The sequence below is a fragment of the Aspergillus karnatakaensis genome (assembly GCF_047715665.1).
Source record: "Aspergillus karnatakaensis strain CBS 102800 unplaced genomic scaffold BJY04scaffold_98, whole genome shotgun sequence".
NCBI lineage: Eukaryota > Fungi > Ascomycota > Eurotiomycetes > Eurotiales > Aspergillaceae > Aspergillus > Aspergillus karnatakaensis.
In genome coordinates, this window is record NW_027395810.1 from 59282 (window position 1) to 79259 (window position 19978).

Consider the following 19978-nt stretch of genomic DNA (forward strand, 5'->3'; position numbering starts at 1 on the left):
TCGTTCCATCTCTCCTCATCTTCCTCACTTTGCCTGTTGGCGATCTCTGCGAAGTCCATGCAGACTCACAACTGAGATCTGAAGCCATGGAGACGGCTCCGCTCACTTTGGTATGCTCAAATTGTGAAACCTGTGTTTCTGTTTGATTGCCCGCAGCCGGAACAATCATACTGACAGTCTCCATCCAGGCCCACACCCACGCCCGAAACGCCGTGCTCGAAACTCGCAAATCCAACCCTGTCGCCGCGAGCGAAGAACACGATTTGGCAGCTGGTGAGTTTTCAACGGCTGCACAAACCAGCAAAGACCGTGAGGTATATCCTCTTCCGCTCTACAATATTCGTATGGTCGAGTGTTAACGGTCCTTTCTTGGGCAGGCCTTACGAACACTGCATCTCCTCGAACAACACCACAAGAAGCTCGCTCAGATCCTTCGCTTTCAACATGAAAATCCTCCTTCTGCCGCTGCAGTTGGACCTGCCTCTGCTGCCGCAGGGATAATGCCCAAAACACCTCTAGAACCGACAAAGACAGACACCCAACAACACCCACCGAAGCTGACGGGAAATCCTCGTCTACCGAAGAGAGAGAAATCGTCAATCGCAAGCGACCTCGCCTCCGCGCGAGGCATTCCTGCTCACCCCCGCCGCGCATCTCCTGCTTCACCCACCCTCTCCTCCCAACAAGCTGGCGCAAAAATGACGGATGGCCCAACAAAGCTCAGAACCAGCGAGGCAAGACTGAGAGGAGCACAGACTGGGCAGAGGGATCGTGCAAACCGTATGCCTGGTCAAAAACAACCGTGGTCCCCACCGGCTGGCAGCCCTACCGATATTACCTCGCAGCAGTATGTGCCCTCGGATGCGGTGAATTCTGCAAATCGACAATCGATTACCGAGGAGGGTTTCCAGCGGTTTTACTCGACATTCGGAAATCTTATTTCGAGGGTTTCTGCACCTTTGGCTTTCGCGGGGCTTCCTCTCGGCCTGGATGGTGCCAACAATGCAAGCGCAATCCGCAAATCGCCTGCGGAAACACGAGTCGATAAGCAAACTGCACTACCGGACCGATCTAGACACTCAGATGAACCGGACATCAACCGCATCTTCTCCCAGGCCGCCCTCAAGGTCATTAACGAATCCAACGGCGGGACCGGGAACACAGCCGAGTCTTTTTACGTCGTCCCTACAACCGGCGGCACAGTTTCTTACGCAGGAATACTGACCAGGGCCGAGAAGGAAGCGCGACGCAACAGTGTTGATGAGGGCGAAGACGACTTTGTCGACGCACGTGAAACACCGCCATCCCCAGAAATGCTCCAGGGCAGCCGACACAAAGCTCTAATGAAAGGCAGGGGCATCGGCAAAACACGAGACACCGACAAACTCACTTCCCTTCAGCCACCGAAAACACGTGAGGAACTCCAGCTAGAAAACCAAGCCCTCCGCCACCTCTCAGACACGCTCTCGAAACGACTACACATGTGGGAGGTCAACGCGCAGACGTCGTCTGCTGCCCTCCAACAATCAATAAGAGCATTTCAAGAACACGGGCCCCAATCCCAATCTGGTGTGTCATCGCCCACTGCAACTACCTCCACACCAGCAGGGCAAGCAGGACCATCTGAATATGACCAGCGCATCAAAGAACTAGAGGAGAAACTGCGGAATCAGGAAAAGGACCTCGAACAGCGGGAAAGAGAGAACGAGAAACTCCGCAGTATTAATGGCCGGTATAAAGACCGGTGGGAGAAGCTTAAGGAGGGTGCTAAGTCCAGACGCGCGGAGGGGAGATCTGCAGAGGGTAGTGTACGGGATGGCAGTGCCGGCGCTGCGCAACAACCCACGATCGCGGAGGAGACCGAACAAGGCCAAACGTCTAATGAACCAGCTGCGACGGACAACGCAGATCAAGCGTAGGACATCAATATTATATAATATTAGCCAGTAAATTACGTCTGCTCATTCTACGAATTTATATCATGGGTGATAGTATGATCACGAGTTAATGAGGCCATCTACATGTCCCCTACTGAGTTTCCAACAGCCATTCAGAAAAGACTAATAATATCCAATGCGTAGACTGTAGTCACCAGCGTACTCATCAAACGAAACCGCAGAGGACATAGATTGATACTGCGAAAAGTCTCATATATCCGTCTACAGATAAAGAGAGCCCAAAGACGCTCATCGTTCGTTCACTTCCAGACCCTTCTAGAAGTCGAGCGCCGACTACCATCAAAAGAAGCCCCTACTCACTCCTATTTCTCCATCTACTGCACCCAAAACGTCCCATTACCCCTGAAATCCCTCGAACTCGACCCCACAAGCACCGTAAACTCCCCCTTCTCAACAACATACCGCATCCGCGCATCCCACAGCCCCAACTCGCCCACATCAAGGTCAATCTCCACAGTCACCGTCTCCCCAGCCGGCACAACGACCTTCTCGAACCCCTTGAGCAGCTTGTTCGGCACAACAACAGACGAAACAACATCCACGACATAAACCTGCACGACCTCCGTCCCGTCCCGCCGGCGATCCGTGTTCGTGATATCTACCGAGACGGTGATCGTGTCTTCGGCTGTGACGTTCGTCGCAGAGAGCGTGACGGGCCCGTACTCGAATTCAACGTAGCTCTTGCCGTACCCGAAGGGGTAGAGGGGCTCCGGGGTGCCGAGGACATACTGGTGGCCGAAGACCAGCGTGCCGTTTTCCGTCTCGTACCCGGAGTCTCCGATGGAGCGGCCGGAGTTCAGGTAGTCGTAGTAAACGGGTAGGTCGCCGACGTAGTGCGGGAATGAGACGGAGAGTTTACCGGACGGGTTGTAGTCTCCGAAGAGTATATCTGCGAGGGCGTTTCCGCCCTCTTCGGACGGGTAGAACTGTTGGACTAGTGCGGCGGCCTCGCTCGAGATCCAGGGCTCGGTGATGGGTTTTCCGGATGAGAAGACGACGATGGTGGGTTTTCCTGTGTCGATGATTGCCTTGACGAGGGGGGCTTGGGCGCCGACTAGCTCGAGGGAGTTGACGTCGACGTGTTCGCCAGTTGTGGCGTTCACGCCTTGCCAGAGCTCGCGCTGGTCGCGCGACCAGGTTCCTACGACGACGATGGCGACGTCGGATTTCTCGGCGGCCGCGATGGCTTCGTCGAAGCCGGATTGGTCGTTGCTCCAGCGTTCGCAGCCTTGGGCGTAGTGCACGCGGGCTTTTTTGCCGACGGCGGCTTTGATTCCGTCTAGGGGGGTGACGCCGCGGTATTGGCTTTGGTAGACGACGTAGTCGCCGTACTGGATAGGTTTGTTAGTAAGTTGTTAGAGGGAGTTTGATATTGAAGGGTGGGAAGACGCACGTTCATGTATCCGTGGGCCATGGGGCCGATGACGGCGATGTCGCCGCGTTTCTTGAGAGGGAGGATGTTGTCGTGGTTTTCGAGCAGGACGATGGACTCCTTGTCTAGTTCTCTGGCGAGGGAGACGGCTTCTTCGGTGTGGATAAGGTTATCCCATTCCGATTCAGGCGCGCCGGGGTATGGGTTCTCGAACAGGCCGACGGCGAATTTGGCACGGAGGACTCGCGCGACGGCGGTGTCGACGGTTTCGATGTCGAGTTGACCGGATTCGACGAGCTGGGGGATTGTTTTGAAGTTGCTAGAAGGTATTAGTTGAGTTTAGAGGGCCATGGAGGAGTAGGCTTACTATGAGCCGCCGCCCATCTCGACATCATTGCCAGCGGGGAGGGCTTGGAGAGTCACGGATTCGGAGTCGATAGGGTTGGTCGCGCATACGTGGAAGGCATTGCACAGTCGGTCTGTTGCTCCGGCGTCACTGATCACGAAGTATTCGTATCCCCACTCTTCGCGAAGGATCTCGGTAAGAAGGTGGTAGTCTGCAACAGCCGGAACGCCGTCATATCTAGAATCGATCCACATTAGACACGATGCTTTCAGCTTACAGTGAGGCAAGAACGTACGAGTGATAGGCACCCATGACACTGTAAGCACCAGCATCTATGATTGCCCTCTTGAAAGGAGGGAGCCAGCTATTCCTGTCAGACAAGCTTGTATATTCTCAGTCAAGCACTTACGTAGTGCGGAGGTACCGCTCTCCGCCATGAACCGGGGCAGTGTTGATGCCTTGCTCGGGCTGACTGAATCCCGCATAGTGCTTTACTTGGGCAGAAACATTGTGGCTCTGAATGCCCTTGGTGTACTGGTAGCCAATCTCTCCGGTAAGGTAGGTGTCTTCCGAGTAGGTTTCCTCGACCTAGGTCTGGTCAGTAAGGTTAGATGACATCCATTTGACTCCATCTGTTCTTACACGTCCGAAACGGAGCTCACGGGCCAGATCGACGACAGGAGCAAAGAGCTGGTTGACACCCAAGGCTAGGGCTTCTTGACTGATGAGCCGCCCCATTTTGTACACCAGCTCCCTGTTGAAGGAAGACCCATACGCGATGGGAGAATTGAAAATTGTAGCGTTACCGATCAAGAACCCGTGAATGGCTGGAGGGTGAGGAGCATCAGCACGAATCTAGTAGGGCACGGAGAAAGACGCGTACCTTCGGTCTGAACAAATGCAGGTATCCCGAGAGTTGTATTCTCAATCAGATAGTCCTGAGCTCGCTTGATGCCCGTCGCAAGCCAGTCCCAAGGGATCGGGTGCCCGACTGGAATCGAAGGATATGAGCGATTGATCTCTGTTGCTGGCGCAAGTACGTAACGTACCGTAGAACATGCCGGCCCTCTCCCTCATATTCCACTCCAGTCCTGAATAGTTGAACGCGCCAGTCTCCGCGTCCAGCCAATTGGTAAGGTCGCCTGAAAACCAGTCAATTACGGCCATGGAGGAATGGTGACCACTTGACACCCTGAAACGACCGACCGAGTGACTTGCCCCAGTGCAGATCACAACGTACCTTGTACCAATTGCGCCGTTTTATCCTCAATCGTCATCCGACCCAGCAGATCCAAAACACGGTCTTCAATTGGCGCATTTGGATCCTTGTAGAGGGGAGCGGAGTCCTGCGCTGCCGTTAGGCCGGCGCACAACTGGAGGAGCAGCAGCCCCTTTGGAAAGAGAGTCGACAGCATTGCTTGGATTTTGCGTGGGAAGCTGTAGCTGGCTGCGCGGGAGCTCTGCTGATCCGGTCGAGGTATTTATTCCCTGCAGAGAGCAACAGCAACCCCGCTTTGGGAGGCATTCCAAGTATCCGGTCATTTAAAAACGGATGATTGTCTAACTAAAGCGAGGATTAGCGAGGTGAATGCAGGAAATTAGGAAAAAGTAAACAAATCAGGAGGTACCTTGGAGAGTGGGGTGATCAGTGACGAGCAGGAGCAAGAGAGTGGCCAAGGCAATATAACAATGGCCTTGCAGGTAGCTCGGAGATGAGTCCGGTCCAGGATAGTATGTACTGCAGATGCCATGACTGAGAGCGAGGTAGTTACTGGCTGGGTGAGAAGAGAAATCCCGGCGGGGGAGGGGAGGAAGCAGTTGGCGGCTAAATGCAGATGCGGAGATGGATGAAGAAATGATCTCCCCCGATTTTCCACCTATCGAGTCTACAACAGTATACGTCTACGTCTGAAGTCTTACGTGCTTGGATCATGGATCATGCATGAAGAAATATCGCTAGAAACTGATGAAGACTCTCTGTCTTCGAAAACTCTCTGTCTCCGTGTGCTAGCTATGGATAGATCAGTCGTCCTCATAGCGCATACGGATCTCTTTGACGCCAACGATGTGCCTAATGTCGCTGAGAAGGTCAGCGGTTGCGGTGAAATAACCAATATCCTGGGTTCCAGAGCCCCCGAAGAGTATGCCTGCCACCGAACCGTCTGCACGATACTGCAGGAAAAGGCGGCGCTGAGGCCGAAATGTATAGAGGCGCTGAGGCTATAGAGAATAGTGTAAGAATGAAGGTGTAAGAGACCTTGCTGAAGCTGAAGCCAAAAAAGACCCTGGAGGCTGAGGCGAGGAAGCAAGGTATATATAAAGGTGTAAAGCTAGTTGAATTCAGCTGGTCCCTTTCATTTGTATGCAGGGAGCTATCGAGTGACCGGGAGGATCTTAAGCAGAGGAGATAGATGGAGGATAAGGGCTAGCTGGAATACGAAGGAGCGGCTGTTTAAATTTTATAGCGGATTCTGCTGAATTCAGGCTGTTTGAATGAGGCATAGCCGTGGGAGTTGTATGGAGGGGTAAAGGCAAGGAGCCAGTTGTAGAGGAAGGTATTGTTAATGGCTTGATCCCAACTACTGAGTTCGCGATGCTGATCGGATCACGCGGATGGGGGGATCTCAAGCAGATAAGGAAGAGAAGAACTGATAGGCTGAGGAAGAGAAGAGATGTTGAGATAGGCTACTACAGGTGGGCTTTTGGTGTTGAGGGCCACGGAGGCACGAAAAATGGAGAAAATAAGGCACTAGGCTGGTAATAAGGGTGAATTAATAGATAAAAGCCAGTGAAATGTGTTCTGCTTGCTTGAAAAGGGAAGAAATAAAGCTTTTTAAGTGCTTGTATCCTAAGAATGCAAAAAATTCTTTGGTGTTGTGTTGAAGGAATAACAACAATGCTGAGCTGGCCTCCCCCCTCTGCGTAAGGTAAGAGGGAGGGGTCCTGAATAGCTTTAGCTAAAGGAAAGGCGATAGAAGAGCTGGAGGGCTTAAGACCTCTAGAAGGGAAAGGAATGATGAAAGGGGGCTTATGAAGAAATGGATGGATGAAGCTAGAGTGGAGTAACTAAGGTAGAGATCCATGGTGGGAGAGGAGCACCTGATCCGACATCCATATAGCACTCTCCCAGGGTCACTTAGGGCTGATAGCATATCTTGATAGATACCCTGCTCGGGATGAGCAGATAACATAACACGGAACTTCAGATTGACTGGCTTCTAATCTGACATAAGACTCGAGATGAGTTGGTGGTAAGTTCTCCGACAAGTCGGGGGCCTGAAAAGCACTCTAGCACCCAGGGCGAAAGGCCCCCAGCCGCAGCAAAATACGATCAATCCACTTGTATGATTCCATCCTCTTTCTCTCTTCCTATTGGCTCCGCTATAAATTGCTTTGTGCGAGGAACCCGGCTTTAAAACAACGACCATCCTCTTCCGATTTTTCTCGCTCCTTCAACCACACCAGGAGTCAGGATAAAATGAGCGCCCTTTTCAACTCCAAAACCGCACTTTGCGCACTCGCCGTCGTCGGCATCTGGGGTACTCACGGCCGCAGTGGTGCTGACGGCTCAACTGCTCTTATCTCCGAGGCCCTTGACAGTCCAACGCCCTACATCCTCCCCGGCACGCAGTCCGCCCTAGCTGAGTCCTTCACCGGGTTGAAACCCGTCGATTATATTCTACGCTTGCTTGTGCTTTTCTGGTGGGAGACCGTCGATGGCTCCCACCCTGCCACCTCTGCCGTGGGCCTTTACTTCCTCGGACAGCTGCTGCCGTGCCTTGTCATCATCTATTTCAATGGGTTGCGCGGGGATAAACCCAGTGTGATCAAGTAATACCACAGTTTCGACGCAATCATTGTATCTCGATGCTGATTTCCACGCTAGGTCTACCCTCTGGCTCCTCCTTTTCCAAGCTGGTGCCGTTGGCGCAACAGGGTTTATCTGGGCCCTGGCATACACGATTAGATCGCCAACTGCGCAGGCAGGCGTGTCTTTGGAAGCCCTGCAGAATGTTTCAATTATCTCAAAGCTGGCCTACCTGCAAGTACTGTTACCCGCGCTAGTTCTCGGATACATACTCCCGGCTTTTATCATGGGTCTTCCAGGTTCTTCTGCCATGGCAACGCCGGCACTCGTGAGCGATACGTTCAAACAATACGCTATTGTTGCGTGGAATGTCTTTCCACTGATCGTGCTGGTTTTTCTTCATCTTCTTTGCCCATTCGCTATCACAAAGACAAACACTCTTATCAATCAAAAGAAAGCAACGCCAAAATCCAACAGGGCTCACCTCCGCATAATCCGAGTAACGACACTCCTCACCCTCGTCATCAGCGCTTCTTCGCACCTTATTATATCTGGTCTCTCCCTAACGACCCTCATCTTCCCTTCAATCTTCGACCCAGCCTACATAAACGAGCTAGCCCCTAGCCAAATCTTTCTCCCTCCCGTGTCGCCCGCCCCCAAAGCCCTAACTCCAGGCGACGGAACACGCGGATTCCTCCTCTGGGACCAGGTAGTCGGGTATTCTACTGTTTTGGTGGTTGTTTTCTTGGAGGTACGGTGTGCACTCAATGCTGTTCAGGCTGCGGGGCCTGGCAAGAATGTTACCCTGTCTCCGTGGCTCGTTGGGGCCGTTGGTTTAGGGCTCACGTTGGTTCTTGGACCGGGAAGCGCACTGCTAGTGGGGAGTTGGGTTCGAGATGAGATTCTGTTTGGAGACTGGTGATTTTTGCTCCATGCATACCTTATGAGGCGAGAAGCGAGCGCGATGGATCTGGCGTCAACAATTTGGTTTTAGTACAGCAATAGCTTAGATCACTCAGAGGAGAGAAGGGTGACTGCTTTGTTAATTCATACCCGAGGCAGGGTTACTGTGGTTGCGAAAGGAGTTATTGACTACGAGGCCAGAGATGGCTGGCTTTAGGGCTAGTGGGAGATCCGTTGAAGGCCCCGATTATGCTTGCTGGACTCTGTCCATAAATAGACCAACCGCCAAACCTAAATAAGCAAAGAAGAAGTAAGGCTGTCTATGATACTGTAATAACAACATATGTCGTTATCATTGGGGAACGTGGACTATACCAGCAGAATTCAGACTTGCAGCCATCACCTAAGTCAGCGCCAGCAAAAGCCGCTCTAGCGAGGTGACGACAAGTCCCAAACCTGATCATCATCACCGACAACCGATCCACCGCCTCAATCTCTGTCTCGGCGGTATGCACCCAATTTGCGCCCTCGGGATATCGAAACGGCTTGTCCCTCGCATTACCAAAATTCCCAGTGACCTTGTTCCCAGAGCCAAGGGCCACCACTGGGAAGACCCGGCTTGTGACGCCGGTGAAACGTGCGCCTATATTTGAGGGAGACCATCCGAGTTTGTTTGTCGGATTATTGTCATTTGTCTGCGAGTTCAGAGGAGACCAGGGCTCACCAAGCACAATACCATTCTTGGTAAACGCAGCCTTGCGCTCAGCGGTTTCAATGCAGCAGCCGATCACGTCGCCGGTGGTATACGTCCGACCGTGGTCTGAGTCCTTGGGCCATCCGTCTCTGTGAAAGAATGTGCCGCCGTCAGCGTGAAGGCCCCAGGTGTTGTCATCCCAGCCTGGCATTTTGTGGGGGCTGCAGTTTGGTTACAAAAGCCGACGCCCACACTGTTGATGTTTTCTCGGTTAGATATAAACTTCATGCTCATTGGGCTGTACAGAAGTATCTGAGATTGATCACGCACCAGTCAGTCTCACAAGCTATGATTTCGACCTCGAAATATGTGAGCAACATGTCTATAACCTGGGTCTGGATGGTGCGTTTCTTCTCCTCTGCTGCCCAGAGAAGCAGCACTCCAGCTGCGGTTGGCTTAAAGAGGGTAATCACGGATGGGACGTTGGGGTTATTTGGATCCGCGTAACAAACTGTACATGATCGTTTGAAGCACGCCAAATATCTATCCTGCTGTCCATCACGGTTTCTCCGCCCACAGAATCCTAAACGGCAGATTAACCAACCCTCCAATCTCCTCTCCACCCCGCTCAAACAGCTGCTGACACTCCACTCCAAAGATAACAAGAGTCACCGGAAGCTGCACCACAAAGTCCGGCACCCGCAAGGTCATCAGCGGCTTGATGTATGGTGTACCATCCTGCAGGTCTTGATAGTTACTAGGACATCCAACCGACACATACAACATGCGCAGCCCTTTCATCCGCTTGAGTACAGTGCATGCGCGCTTCCAGCCTTTCACGTCGTAGGTGCTGGCGTTTACTCTGAGACACTGAATCGAGGCGAGCCTGCCAGGGACAAGCTTTCTGGGGAGGGATGCCAGTGCGTGCCAGTGCATCAGGAATTTATTCTTACAATAGAGGATGTCGATGGCTTCGGAGTATCTGCCGTCACCATTAGCAGAGGCAATTATTCGAAGAAGATAAACGACTCACATCCGTCGACAGCTGCACAGGAGCGCCAGAACCGAGTCCAGCTTGGTCAAGGTCACGCAGTCAGCTGGCGCAGGGAGCTTTATCATGGGCTGCGCAAAGTCGTTGATTCCCGTCAAACACGCACACCGGGCACCCCTGGTCCTCCGTCCATATCCCTTCAGATGCAGGGCTGGAAACTGCAGGATTTGCACATAGACCATCTCACGTAGCTCATATGGCAGCTTGAAGAAGCCCGACTGTGATTGTGTCTCTGTCCTCCCTGTTCGACGCGCCACAAATCTTTTCTCTGGGAGTGGGAGAGTCAAGGCACGGCGCAGAGGCGTCGAAAAGGAGATGGGTGTTTGTAGGTTATGGCGGTCTTCTATTGGCTTCACGGCGAGGTGGAATGTTTCCTTCAATATTGGGATCAATTCTCCATTCTCGCAGCATAAGTAGCATATGTAGGGCGACATAAGAAGGCGGATAAGGAAGGAAGCAGTGCATTCGCAAGCGCGTGATCCGAAACCCATAGTCAAGGATGGATTGTGAACAGGATGTCAGTGGATTTGGAAGTCAGGCAAGGGGCGAGGCCATTAAAAGGGAAGCAAGATACGAGGTAGCTACCTGCAGCCTTTAGGTAACTTAATTGATCCATCAGTCCTCGTAAAGCCCTTTGCGCAGAACCACATGCGGCTTATTGTTCTCAATAAACACGAGATCCCTCCTCTGCTCAAAATGCACACTCCCATCCCTCATCAACCGCGCAAACGTCCCACTCTCATGGTCCCTCTCCTCATTCCCATCCTCATCCCATAACGTTCCCAGCGCAGGGTACTTCAACATCTCCTTCCCGCGGTATACCTTCTGCATACTCGACTCTGCCAGAATCGTCATGACAGCCCGATACGCAAGCTTCCACTCCCCACTCTCCCTATCAGCATCCAATCTCGTCCGAAGAACATCAAACAACTGCTGCCCCTTCCACCCCACAATCTCCTCCGCCTTCCACGACTCCTGAACCACATCAAGCAGCAGCACCTTCTGCTCGAAATACTCAGCTCCATTAAACCCATCCTCTGTGTCATGCAGCATACACAGCCGCTGCCACGCAAGTATATGCCCGCCGTAATCCAGTATATCCTCCGGCGCACAGACATGCTCCCACCCGAACCGGTCCGTCCCCTCATCACCGTGGAACTTCTGACCGGCCTCTAGAACAGGTTGGAGGAGTGGATGTGCTAAGAGGCCTCTGCATGTGGTGCGGTCTTTCCAGAGATAGCTAAAGAGCTCATGCCACCGCTTTATTAACGCGGAGTTCTTGCGCGCCGCGATAAAGTGGTTCGATATTCCGGTTCCTGACCCGCCCATGTGCATGACCGATATCTCGTATGGAGAATTGGAGTCAGCGAGAATATCCCAGCAGACACTGTCTAGTTTCCTGAACAGGATAATGCCGACGTCCATCCAGATCCCGCCGTGGGTGTATAGTAGGCCGCCGCGAATGAGGTCTGCGCTGTGCTGACCCTTGAATGGGCCTGTTATCTGTTTCTTCAAGAAAACAGGTGGGATTAGATCCGGTGGTAGATAGCTCTGGACGTTATTTGTCGAGTCTTCGACCTGGTCGAGGACTCGGATCGTCCAGCCCCTGCCGTTCAGACGAGCCCAGTTTATGATGTTTCGTTTGCACCATGCTGGCATGGAATCGAGGCCGGAGTGCCAGAATGCCCAGATGTTTCTCTCCGAGGTAATCGGCTGGTAAGTACTAGCCGAGTGGAGGATCTCATCATCTGGTCGGTTGTCGAGGGCTGGGACGTGGCGGAGTTGAGATTCATACTCTGAGGGAATTGGAAAATTTGTCCTAGCCATTCTAAATTTCTTTCGTCCTTGACGTGCAAGCCAAAGACCAAAAAGTTGGAGGTCTGCAACATGATCATACTATATAAGCTCTCCTGTCAGCCGGACCGGCATCCCGGTCTAAAATATAGTGCTTTGCAGAGCTAGCACAGGAGGGGTATGGATAGCCTCGCTAAGCTCCTATTACCCGTTCTAACTCGTGGACTTTCTATATAGGCAGAAGTGATTGGCAGGATCAAGCCGTTGGGATGCACTTGTTGACGAGTCTAGATTAACTGTGCTGGTGCTCCTGCGGGGGTTGGAGAGTAGCTGGGAAGCCTTTATCTTGATTCGTGGCGACGTATCGGAGGGATTCGATACGCTTGCAATTTCCAACCTGGTTATATCCCAATATTCTCTCGAAATAATTCCAGGGCTTTGCGAGCGAGGTATACCTACATTATCCCAGCCCTAAGCTGTCCGTGAAGTAGACGCTGAACCTCCTCTCCACTTCATACCTCAAATCTAAGCAACTAACTGCAGGAAATTATAGGCTTTGTGACATCGTCTTATATATTTAATACAATGCCAGACCCCCCCTCATCCACAGGCCACATCGCCGTAATCGGCATGTCCGGCCGCTTCCCAGACTGCGAGAACGTCGACGACCTCTGGGAGATCCTCAAGCAACAAAAAGACACCCACCAGGAGGTCAACCAAGTCCACCCACCCCTACAAACTCCCTCCAACCCCCCATGCTAACGCCCCCCAGATCCCCCACACGCGCTTCAACCTAAAAGACCACCACGACGCAACCGGCACGCGCAAAAACACCCCCGCAGCCCGCCACGGCTGCTTCCTCTCAGCCCCCGGAACATTCGACACGAAACTCTTCAACATCTCCCCCGTCGAAGCAGCCCAGATGGACCCTCTGCACCGCCTCTTCCTAACAACAACATACGAAGCCCTCGAACACGCCGGCTATAACCCGCTTAGCAGCCACCTCGACAAATCCCGTGTATCGACGTACTTCGCACAGTCGACAGACGACTGGAAGACGATCAACGAGCAGAACGGAATCAAAGCGCACTACCTGCAAGGGACGAACCGGTCCTTTGCGCCCGGGCGCGTGGGCCACTATTTCGGGTTTGGAGGGGGTTGTTATAGTGTTGACACGGGGTGTTCTGGGTCTGCGAGTGCGGTGCATCTTGCGTGTCGCGCGCTGGATAGCGGGGAGTGTGATGTGGCGGTTGTCGGGGGTGGGAATGTGTGTGTGGTGCCGGGGTATTTTGCCGGGTTTGCGGCGGGCGGGTTTCTTTCTGGGACTGGGGGGTGTAGGACTTTCTGGGAGGGGGCGGATGGGTATTGTCGTGGGGAGGCTGTGGGGACGGTGGTGCTCAGGAGGGTTGGGGATGCGGTTGCTGCGAATGATAGGGTTTTGGGGGTTGTTGTTGCGTCGGCGAGGAATGGGAATGCTGGGGATGATGGGTCGATTACGTATCCTGGGAGCAAGGCGCAGGGGAGGTTGTTGGAGGGTTTGTTGGAGAGGGGCCGGACGGGTGCTGGGGAGATTGGGTTCGTGGAGATGCATGGGACGGGGACGCAGGCGGGGGATTTGGTGGAGATGGGGACTGTAAGGAGGGTGCTTGGGGGGGAGATGAGGGATCAGCCGGTTTATGTGGGTGCTGTCAAGGCCAATGTTGGGCACGGAGAGGCTGCAGCGGGAATCACCGCGTTGATTAAGGCTTTGTTGATGATAAAGCATGATTATATGCCGGGTCAGCCGGGGGAGTTGAAGGTGAGGCGGGAGTTTTCGGACCTGGATAGTGTTGGGATACACATTTGTGAGAAGGGCAGATCCTCGATACCTAGGTCAAAAGTCGATGGGAGGAGAAAGATCATTATCAACAGCTTTGATGCAGCAGGAGGGAACACGAGTATTCTTCTGCAGGATGTTCCGTCACAGAAGGAAGAAAGACAGCCAGACCCACGGACTCATCATGTCGTGACCATATCGGGGCGGACCGCTCAATCACTGCAAGGCAATAGAGAGCGCCTCCAGAAGCATCTCCAAGAACACGCAAAGACCAATATTGCAGATCTGGCATATACGACCACCGCCCGACGCATACACCATATCCAGAGAGAGGCATATGTCGTGGAGTCAGCAGAGCAGCTGATTAACATGCTGAAACAGCCATCACAGACACAACCCCGGCCTAATCAGACACCCTCGCTCGTGTTCGTCTTCACAGGTCAAAGCTCTCAATACACAGCCATGGGCTCAATGCTATACAAGACTTCGTCGCGCTTCAGAGGCATATTGGACGGATTTGATGGTCAGTGTATGGACCGAGGTTTCTCCTCCTTCATTGGCATTATACGAGGAACAGTTGATATCGCCTCTGCAGCACCATCACGAGTACAGCTTGCCACTGTGGCGCTCGAGATTGCCCTGGAACAGTTCCTGCAGGGACTCGGGTTGCAGCCTACGCTGGTCATAGGGCATAGTCTTGGGGAGTATGCTGCTTTATGCGTTGCGGGAGCTCTTTCTGTCAGTGATACTCTGTATCTTGTCCACGAACGTGCGGCTTTAATGGAGAAACATTGCGTTGCAGGTGAATATGGTATGCTGGCTGTTTCATTAGGAGCAGAAGACATCCAGGTGACTCTTAGGGAGGTGAACTCTTCCTGTGAGATTTGCTGTGTTAACGGGCCAGATTCTACCGTGATAGGTGGTCTATCCACTGTTCTTGATGGTTTGCAAGCCTTGCTCAAGGAACGGGGGCTCATTGCATCACGGCTAAATGTTCCATATTCTTTTCACACCAAACAGATGGATGCTATACTGCCAGAGTTTGAGCAACTTCTAGAAAGCAGACAGCTCGGACAACCTATTGTTGTACCAGTAGCCTCTACATTAACTGGGGCCATTGTCAGCTCAGGCGAGACCATAGACTCATCCTACCTCACTAAACAGTGTCGCCAGGGGGTGAACTTTATGGGTGCTTTGAAAGCCTGCAAGGCCAACGGTTCCATTTCCGACGGGTCGATCATTGTTGAGATCGGGCCTCATCCGGTGTGTACAAGTTTATTGGCCTCAACCCTATCAGAAGTTCAACTCGTGACGTTACCGACTCTGCGAAGAGGGACTCCGGACTGGAAAGTGATCTCGGAATGTCTGGCCACAGCACATATACACCATCAGCATATAAACTGGGAACACTTTCATGAAGACTACTTGAGTAGCTCTTCACTTGTGGATCTGCCAAGTTATGCCTTTGACATTGCCAACTTTTGGACGCCATATCGGCGGCAGACATCCCTAGAAACGCCGAAAGAACTGGATCAACCATTGCAAAAGGCATTCTCATCCTCTACTGCTTGCCTGCAAAGGCTCGAACTTATTAGTGAGGACAGGACATCAGCCACGTTTACTTCGGATTTGAGCGAACCCACATTACTAAAAGCGATACAGGGGCACATTGTGGATGGTGCTGCTATTTGTCCGGCTTCTATATTCATTGATATGGCGTATGGAGCAGCTCAAAGTCTTCTGGCATCAAGCAGTCGCGAAGGAAGAATCCTCGAGTGCGTGGACCTACAGATGATCACGCCTCTGGTACTCTCTGAGAATGGCACAGAGCAGACGATATCAATTGCAGCACAGATGGAGAAAGACCAGCTGACAGTCAAGGTTCGGATCAGCTCCTTATCTCAGGGGACACCAACAGAACATGCAATATGCCAGGTCATCTCACAAGACTCGTCTACGTCCATATGGCCTCAGGTCCGGAGACTCGTCCAGTACCGCGTTGACAGTCTCTCCAACAGCTCTGGGCAAAGATCAGGGCACCACAAAATGGCAAAAGCACTTATGTATAAGCTTTTCGACAGTATCGTGGAGTATAGTGCACCATACCGGATTCTTGAGGACATCACTGTCGACCAGGACTTCCAGGATGCTGTTGCTGAACTCGGTGCTCCATCCACAACAGCACATGGAAGGTTCACCTTAGACCCATATGCCATTGATTCTTTGATCCATCTTCCTGGATTCTTGTTGAACTGTAACTTCGACAAGCCGAAAGGTGATATCCATATTGCGAAGTCCGTTGAGAGGGTGGTTGTTATGGAGAATTTCAGGTCTGAGGTTCGGCCATTGACGTTGTACGCTTCTATCTCGAGCCCTACTGATGCCAACGGCACAACTATCTGCGATGCGTATCTCTTCAAAGGTGGTGAAATCGCAGCTCTGGTTTCTGGCATTTCTTTCCAGCGGCTCAGTCGGCAGACGCTGAGTATCATTACGGGTGGAAATAATGTACCCCAAAAGACTGCACCCATTAGCAAAGCACTCATGCCACAGAAGACGTTTCCCAACTCAGATAATGAGGGGCAGAACTCTGATAATGAAGGCCTATGGGCGAAGGTCCTTCGTATCGTGGCAACAACCACAGGTGTCAGTGTCGAGGAAGCGAAAACCGCAAGTTCATTCACTGAGTTGGGGGTTGATTCGCACATGGCAATCGCAATCATTGCACAAGTCAACAGGGAAGCGAGAACGGTCTTACCAGCCGCATTTTTCAACAACTTTCCGACACTCGCGGAGGCCGAAGGTGAGATGGCGAGGCGAGAGCCTGCTGCGTCTGTTATAGATACACCCTCATCTAGCGAGACTGTGACTGCAGACTTTCCTACACCCTCCTCAGCAGCAGGGAAGCCGAATGGGACCACCTCAAGTCAATACAAACAGCCTGAAGGATCTATCCCTATAGGGCGAGCAATTCTCCTCCAAGGCAACCCCGACTCTTCAAACCGACCCTTCTTCCTTGTCACCGAATCCAGCGGCTCCGTATCAGTCTACACACACTTTCCACCCCTCCCCTCAGACACACCGATCTACGGCATCGAATCGCCCTTCCTCTCGAGCCCCCAAAGCAACACCCTCGCCCTCCCAGAATTGGCAAAAACCTACATCGCCACAATGCGCACCATCCAACCAACCGGCCCCTACCTGGTCGGCGGGTACTCCTTCGCAGCCGTGTACGCGTATGAAATGGCCTACCAGCTCGCTCTACTCGGTGAACGCCTCCAGGGCCTCATAATAATCGACATGTACGTTCCGCCACCAGCACACAATGGCACCTCAGGCATGAAACGGTTCAGCCTCGATGGAATCGGCCAGGGACCACTAGCGAATATCACCACGCGAATCAGCCAGATGTTTCCCACTTTCACGGATAATCAAAAAGAGCATATGCGTGGTTCGATGGCAGCTGCTTCGGTCTATACACCGGAACCTATACCGAAGGGACTAGAGCCGTATCAAGCGCATTTGATTTGGGCGATGAGAGGGGTGAATGAGAATGGAAAGCCGGAAGAGTTTGATCCTGATGCCGGTGATGTTGCGTGGATGGGGGTGTGTGAGGAGGGAAAACCGTGGAGTAGTTTAAGTGAGGAGGAGATGGGGCTGTTGCTGAGGTCGTGGTTTTTTGCGCCGAGGAGGACGTTTGGGGATAATGGGTGGGGGCAACTTGTTGGACGAGACATTGAGATTCATATGGTTGATGCTGGTAAGTTGTTCCTGGAAGACCTTTGGTTCGATGCTGATGTATGATTCAGATCATCTCTCGCTTGTAGCTCCGCCGAAGGTGAAGGAACTGGGAAAGGCAATTGCGAGGGCGGTTGAGCTTTGCAGTGCGTCTGGAGCCTTGTAGCAAGTGGCAGCTGTACAGCAGGATGGTTCGAATATCGTAGGTACATTTAGAGCTGGAACAAAAAAACGCGCCCCTACCAAGAACTTGCTAGATCTGGAGCTATACGTACTTCTGAGGGACCCAATAACCAAAGTCAACGAAACTTAGGTATGCCTTTGATTGCAACGAAGCCGCTTGACCTGCTGGATGACTATTACAGATAAGATAAAGCTGCGATAAGATAAGAGCTTGTCGCAAACATTGCAAACATGCAAACAGCACAAACAGTCTCGCCGCCGCTCGTAGATCCCATCGAGAAGATCAAGTCATCTGTGATGAATTACAAGATTCAGCGCAGTCTACAATCTGCAGCTATGGACGGCTTCGACGAGGACGCTTTCAAGAAGTTCTTTCCTACGAGCTTTGGCAAGCAGGAAAAGAAAGCAGACATCAATGCGCAACTAGACCTTGCAAAACGCTCAGCGCAGCCCGACAGCACAACCGAGACTCCAAAGGCGATCACCGACGACGCTGCACCAACCTTGAAATCTGACAGCGAAGACGACGATGCTGGGCCCTCAGCCCCCACCGATCGAGGCAATGACTCCTCAGACAATTCAGATGACTCCGACGACGACTCCGATGACGACGAAGACGAGTTCCCCGTGTCGCATGAGCTTGTCATGAAGACTCATGAGCGCGCAGTCACAACTATAACCGTCGACCCTTCCGGATCACGATTGATATCCGGCTCTACGGACTGCACGCTAAAACTTCACGATTTCGCCTCCATGACCCCGTCCACTATACGCTCGTTCAAGTCAGTCGATCCCTCTGCGAAGAAGACGTCCGCCGCGCAAGAGACACACGTGGTGCACTATGCGGCATTCAATCCGATTTCTCCCGCGTACGTCCTTGTTGTTTCCGCTACGCCGCAACCGAGGATTCTTGATCGTGATGGCGAGACGATTACAGAGTTTGTCAAGGGTGACATGTACCTTCGCGATATGCATAACACGAAGGGGCATATTTCGGAGGTGACGAGTGGAGTGTGGTCTCCTACGGACGAGAACCTTTGTGCTACCGCTGGAACGGACAGTACAGTGCGGATATGGGACGCGAATATTGGGAGGTCACAGAAAGAAGTTATCATGCACAAATCAAGGGCTGCCGGATCCGCTGGTCGGAGCAAAATGACCGCAGTCGCTTGGGGCTCTCCGAAGCAAGGCGGGCCGAATGTCCTCGTTGCGGCTGCGCTTGATGGCAGCTTGCTGATGTGGAGTGGAAACGGACCTTACACACGACCTAGTGCGGAGGTTAGGGAAGCGCACACGCGGGATACCTGGACCAGTGGGATCGACATTAGTTCTGATGGGAGGCTTGTTATCACAAAGGGAGGTGATGATACTATCAAGCTGTGGGACACGAGGAAGTTCAAATCTCCAATTACGACCGTCACGCACCCATCAAGCTCTTCGCGCTTCCCTACTTCAAACATCATCTTTTCACCAACCTCAGCGAATGTGGTTACAGGCTCGGAGACCGGCCATCTCCATATCCTCAACCCAGCAACACTGAAGCCTGAGCTTGTCACGCCAGTTACTCCAGGGTCCCCATTGATCACCGTTCAATGGCACGAAAAGCTCAACCAAATTATCACCGGCTCCGCAAACGCCGAAACTCACGTCCTCTACAACCCGAACATCTCATCCAAGGGCGCTGCCCTTGTCATGTCTAAAGCTCCTAAGCGCCGACACATCGACGACGACCCAACCCTCACCATGAACCTGTCTCAAGGAATCTCCGGAGACTCCGTTGTTGTCGGATCCAACGGCGTCCCTCACTACAGCTCAGCTACGTGGTCGGCCCGACACCCTACCATCGGACTTACGGCATCCGGGCGTTCAAGAGACCCACGACGACCTCACTTGCCGGCGACTACACCATTCGCGAAATCGCAACCAGATGAAAAACACATTCGAGAGAACATTCCTCTTAGTTCGATGCGAGATGAGGATCCAAGAGAGGCGCTGCTGAAGTATGCGGAGAAGGCGGAGAAAGACCCAATCTTTACCAAAGCGTGGAAGGAGACGCAGCCGACCACGATATATCGCGATTTGAGTGATGATGATGAGCCGCAGCCAGAGAAGAAAAAAGTACGGCGATAGTGTAACAGCATATATAGAATGTATGTATTATACGGATTCAGTCTCACAGCGTGCTCGATATTTTGTCCAGCGAATAAATCAGTCCATTGGTTCAAATATACAGAATCAGGTAGACACCATTGTAAACTCATCGATATTATTATTATGCTGGCTGATTTCGATGACGTTGACTGCGGTGCCGCAGC

General features: G+C 52.5%; 8 protein-coding genes across 8 annotated transcripts; 4 read left to right on the forward strand and 4 right to left on the reverse strand.

Annotated features, from left to right (window-relative positions):
• Nucleotides 1-86: 86 nt before the first annotated feature.
• On the forward strand, nt 87-1919 carry BJY04DRAFT_211840 (uncharacterized protein; the record flags this gene model as incomplete). The annotated part of the gene is made up of 3 exons (XM_073714457.1): nt 87-110; nt 189-314; nt 378-1919. The coding sequence occupies 3 exons, from the start codon at nt 87-89 to the stop codon at nt 1917-1919; spliced, it is 1692 nt and encodes a 563-aa protein (XP_073564556.1).
• A 176-nt stretch (nt 1920-2095) lies between these two features.
• BJY04DRAFT_175032 (putative beta-glucosidase) lies at nt 2096-5239 on the reverse strand. Its single transcript, XM_073709308.1, has 9 exons — nt 4917-5239; nt 4726-4818; nt 4560-4667; nt 4319-4503; nt 4086-4264; nt 3972-4040; nt 3698-3913; nt 3352-3649; nt 2096-3289 (listed from the first exon to the last, which is right to left on the reverse strand). Exons 1-9 carry the CDS (start codon nt 5089-5091, stop codon nt 2273-2275), a joined length of 2340 nt encoding a protein of 779 aa, XP_073564557.1. The 5' UTR covers nt 5092-5239; the 3' UTR covers nt 2096-2272.
• A 1909-nt stretch (nt 5240-7148) lies between these two features.
• Nucleotides 7149-8726, forward strand: BJY04DRAFT_233374 (uncharacterized protein). The gene is made up of 2 exons (XM_073719960.1): nt 7149-7507; nt 7563-8726. Exons 1-2 carry the CDS (start codon nt 7155-7157, stop codon nt 8404-8406), a joined length of 1197 nt encoding a protein of 398 aa, XP_073564558.1. The 5' UTR covers nt 7149-7154; the 3' UTR covers nt 8407-8726.
• Nucleotides 8708-9292, reverse strand: BJY04DRAFT_224723 (SPRY domain-containing protein; the record flags this gene model as incomplete). The annotated part of the gene is made up of 1 exon (XM_073718047.1): nt 8708-9292. One exon carries the CDS (start codon nt 9290-9292, stop codon nt 8708-8710), a length of 585 nt encoding a protein of 194 aa, XP_073564559.1.
• A 347-nt stretch (nt 9293-9639) lies between these two features.
• BJY04DRAFT_224724 (uncharacterized protein) lies at nt 9640-10623 on the reverse strand (the record flags this gene model as incomplete). The annotated part of the gene is made up of 2 exons (XM_073718048.1): nt 9640-10063; nt 10115-10623. The coding sequence occupies 2 exons, from the start codon at nt 10621-10623 to the stop codon at nt 9640-9642; spliced, it is 933 nt and encodes a 310-aa protein (XP_073564560.1).
• Nucleotides 10624-10747: 124 nt separating this feature from the next.
• On the reverse strand, nt 10748-11959 carry BJY04DRAFT_211843 (capsular polysaccharide synthesis protein-domain-containing protein; the record flags this gene model as incomplete). Its single annotated transcript, XM_073714458.1, has 1 exon — nt 10748-11959. The coding sequence occupies one exon, from the start codon at nt 11957-11959 to the stop codon at nt 10748-10750; it is 1212 nt and encodes a 403-aa protein (XP_073564561.1).
• Nucleotides 11960-12511: 552 nt separating this feature from the next.
• BJY04DRAFT_233378 (uncharacterized protein) lies at nt 12512-17646 on the forward strand (the record flags this gene model as incomplete). Its single annotated transcript, XM_073719961.1, has 5 exons — nt 12512-12637; nt 12699-13724; nt 13779-16545; nt 16705-17502; nt 17552-17646. 5 exons carry the CDS (start codon nt 12512-12514, stop codon nt 17644-17646), a joined length of 4812 nt encoding a protein of 1603 aa, XP_073564562.1.
• Nucleotides 17647-17910: 264 nt separating this feature from the next.
• BJY04DRAFT_203268 (WD40 repeat domain-containing protein) lies at nt 17911-19877 on the forward strand. The gene has a single exon (XM_073713332.1). The coding sequence runs from the start codon at nt 17961-17963 to the stop codon at nt 19791-19793; it is 1833 nt and encodes a 610-aa protein (XP_073564563.1). The 5' UTR covers nt 17911-17960; the 3' UTR covers nt 19794-19877.
• The last annotated feature ends 101 nt before the right edge of the window (nt 19878-19978 follow it).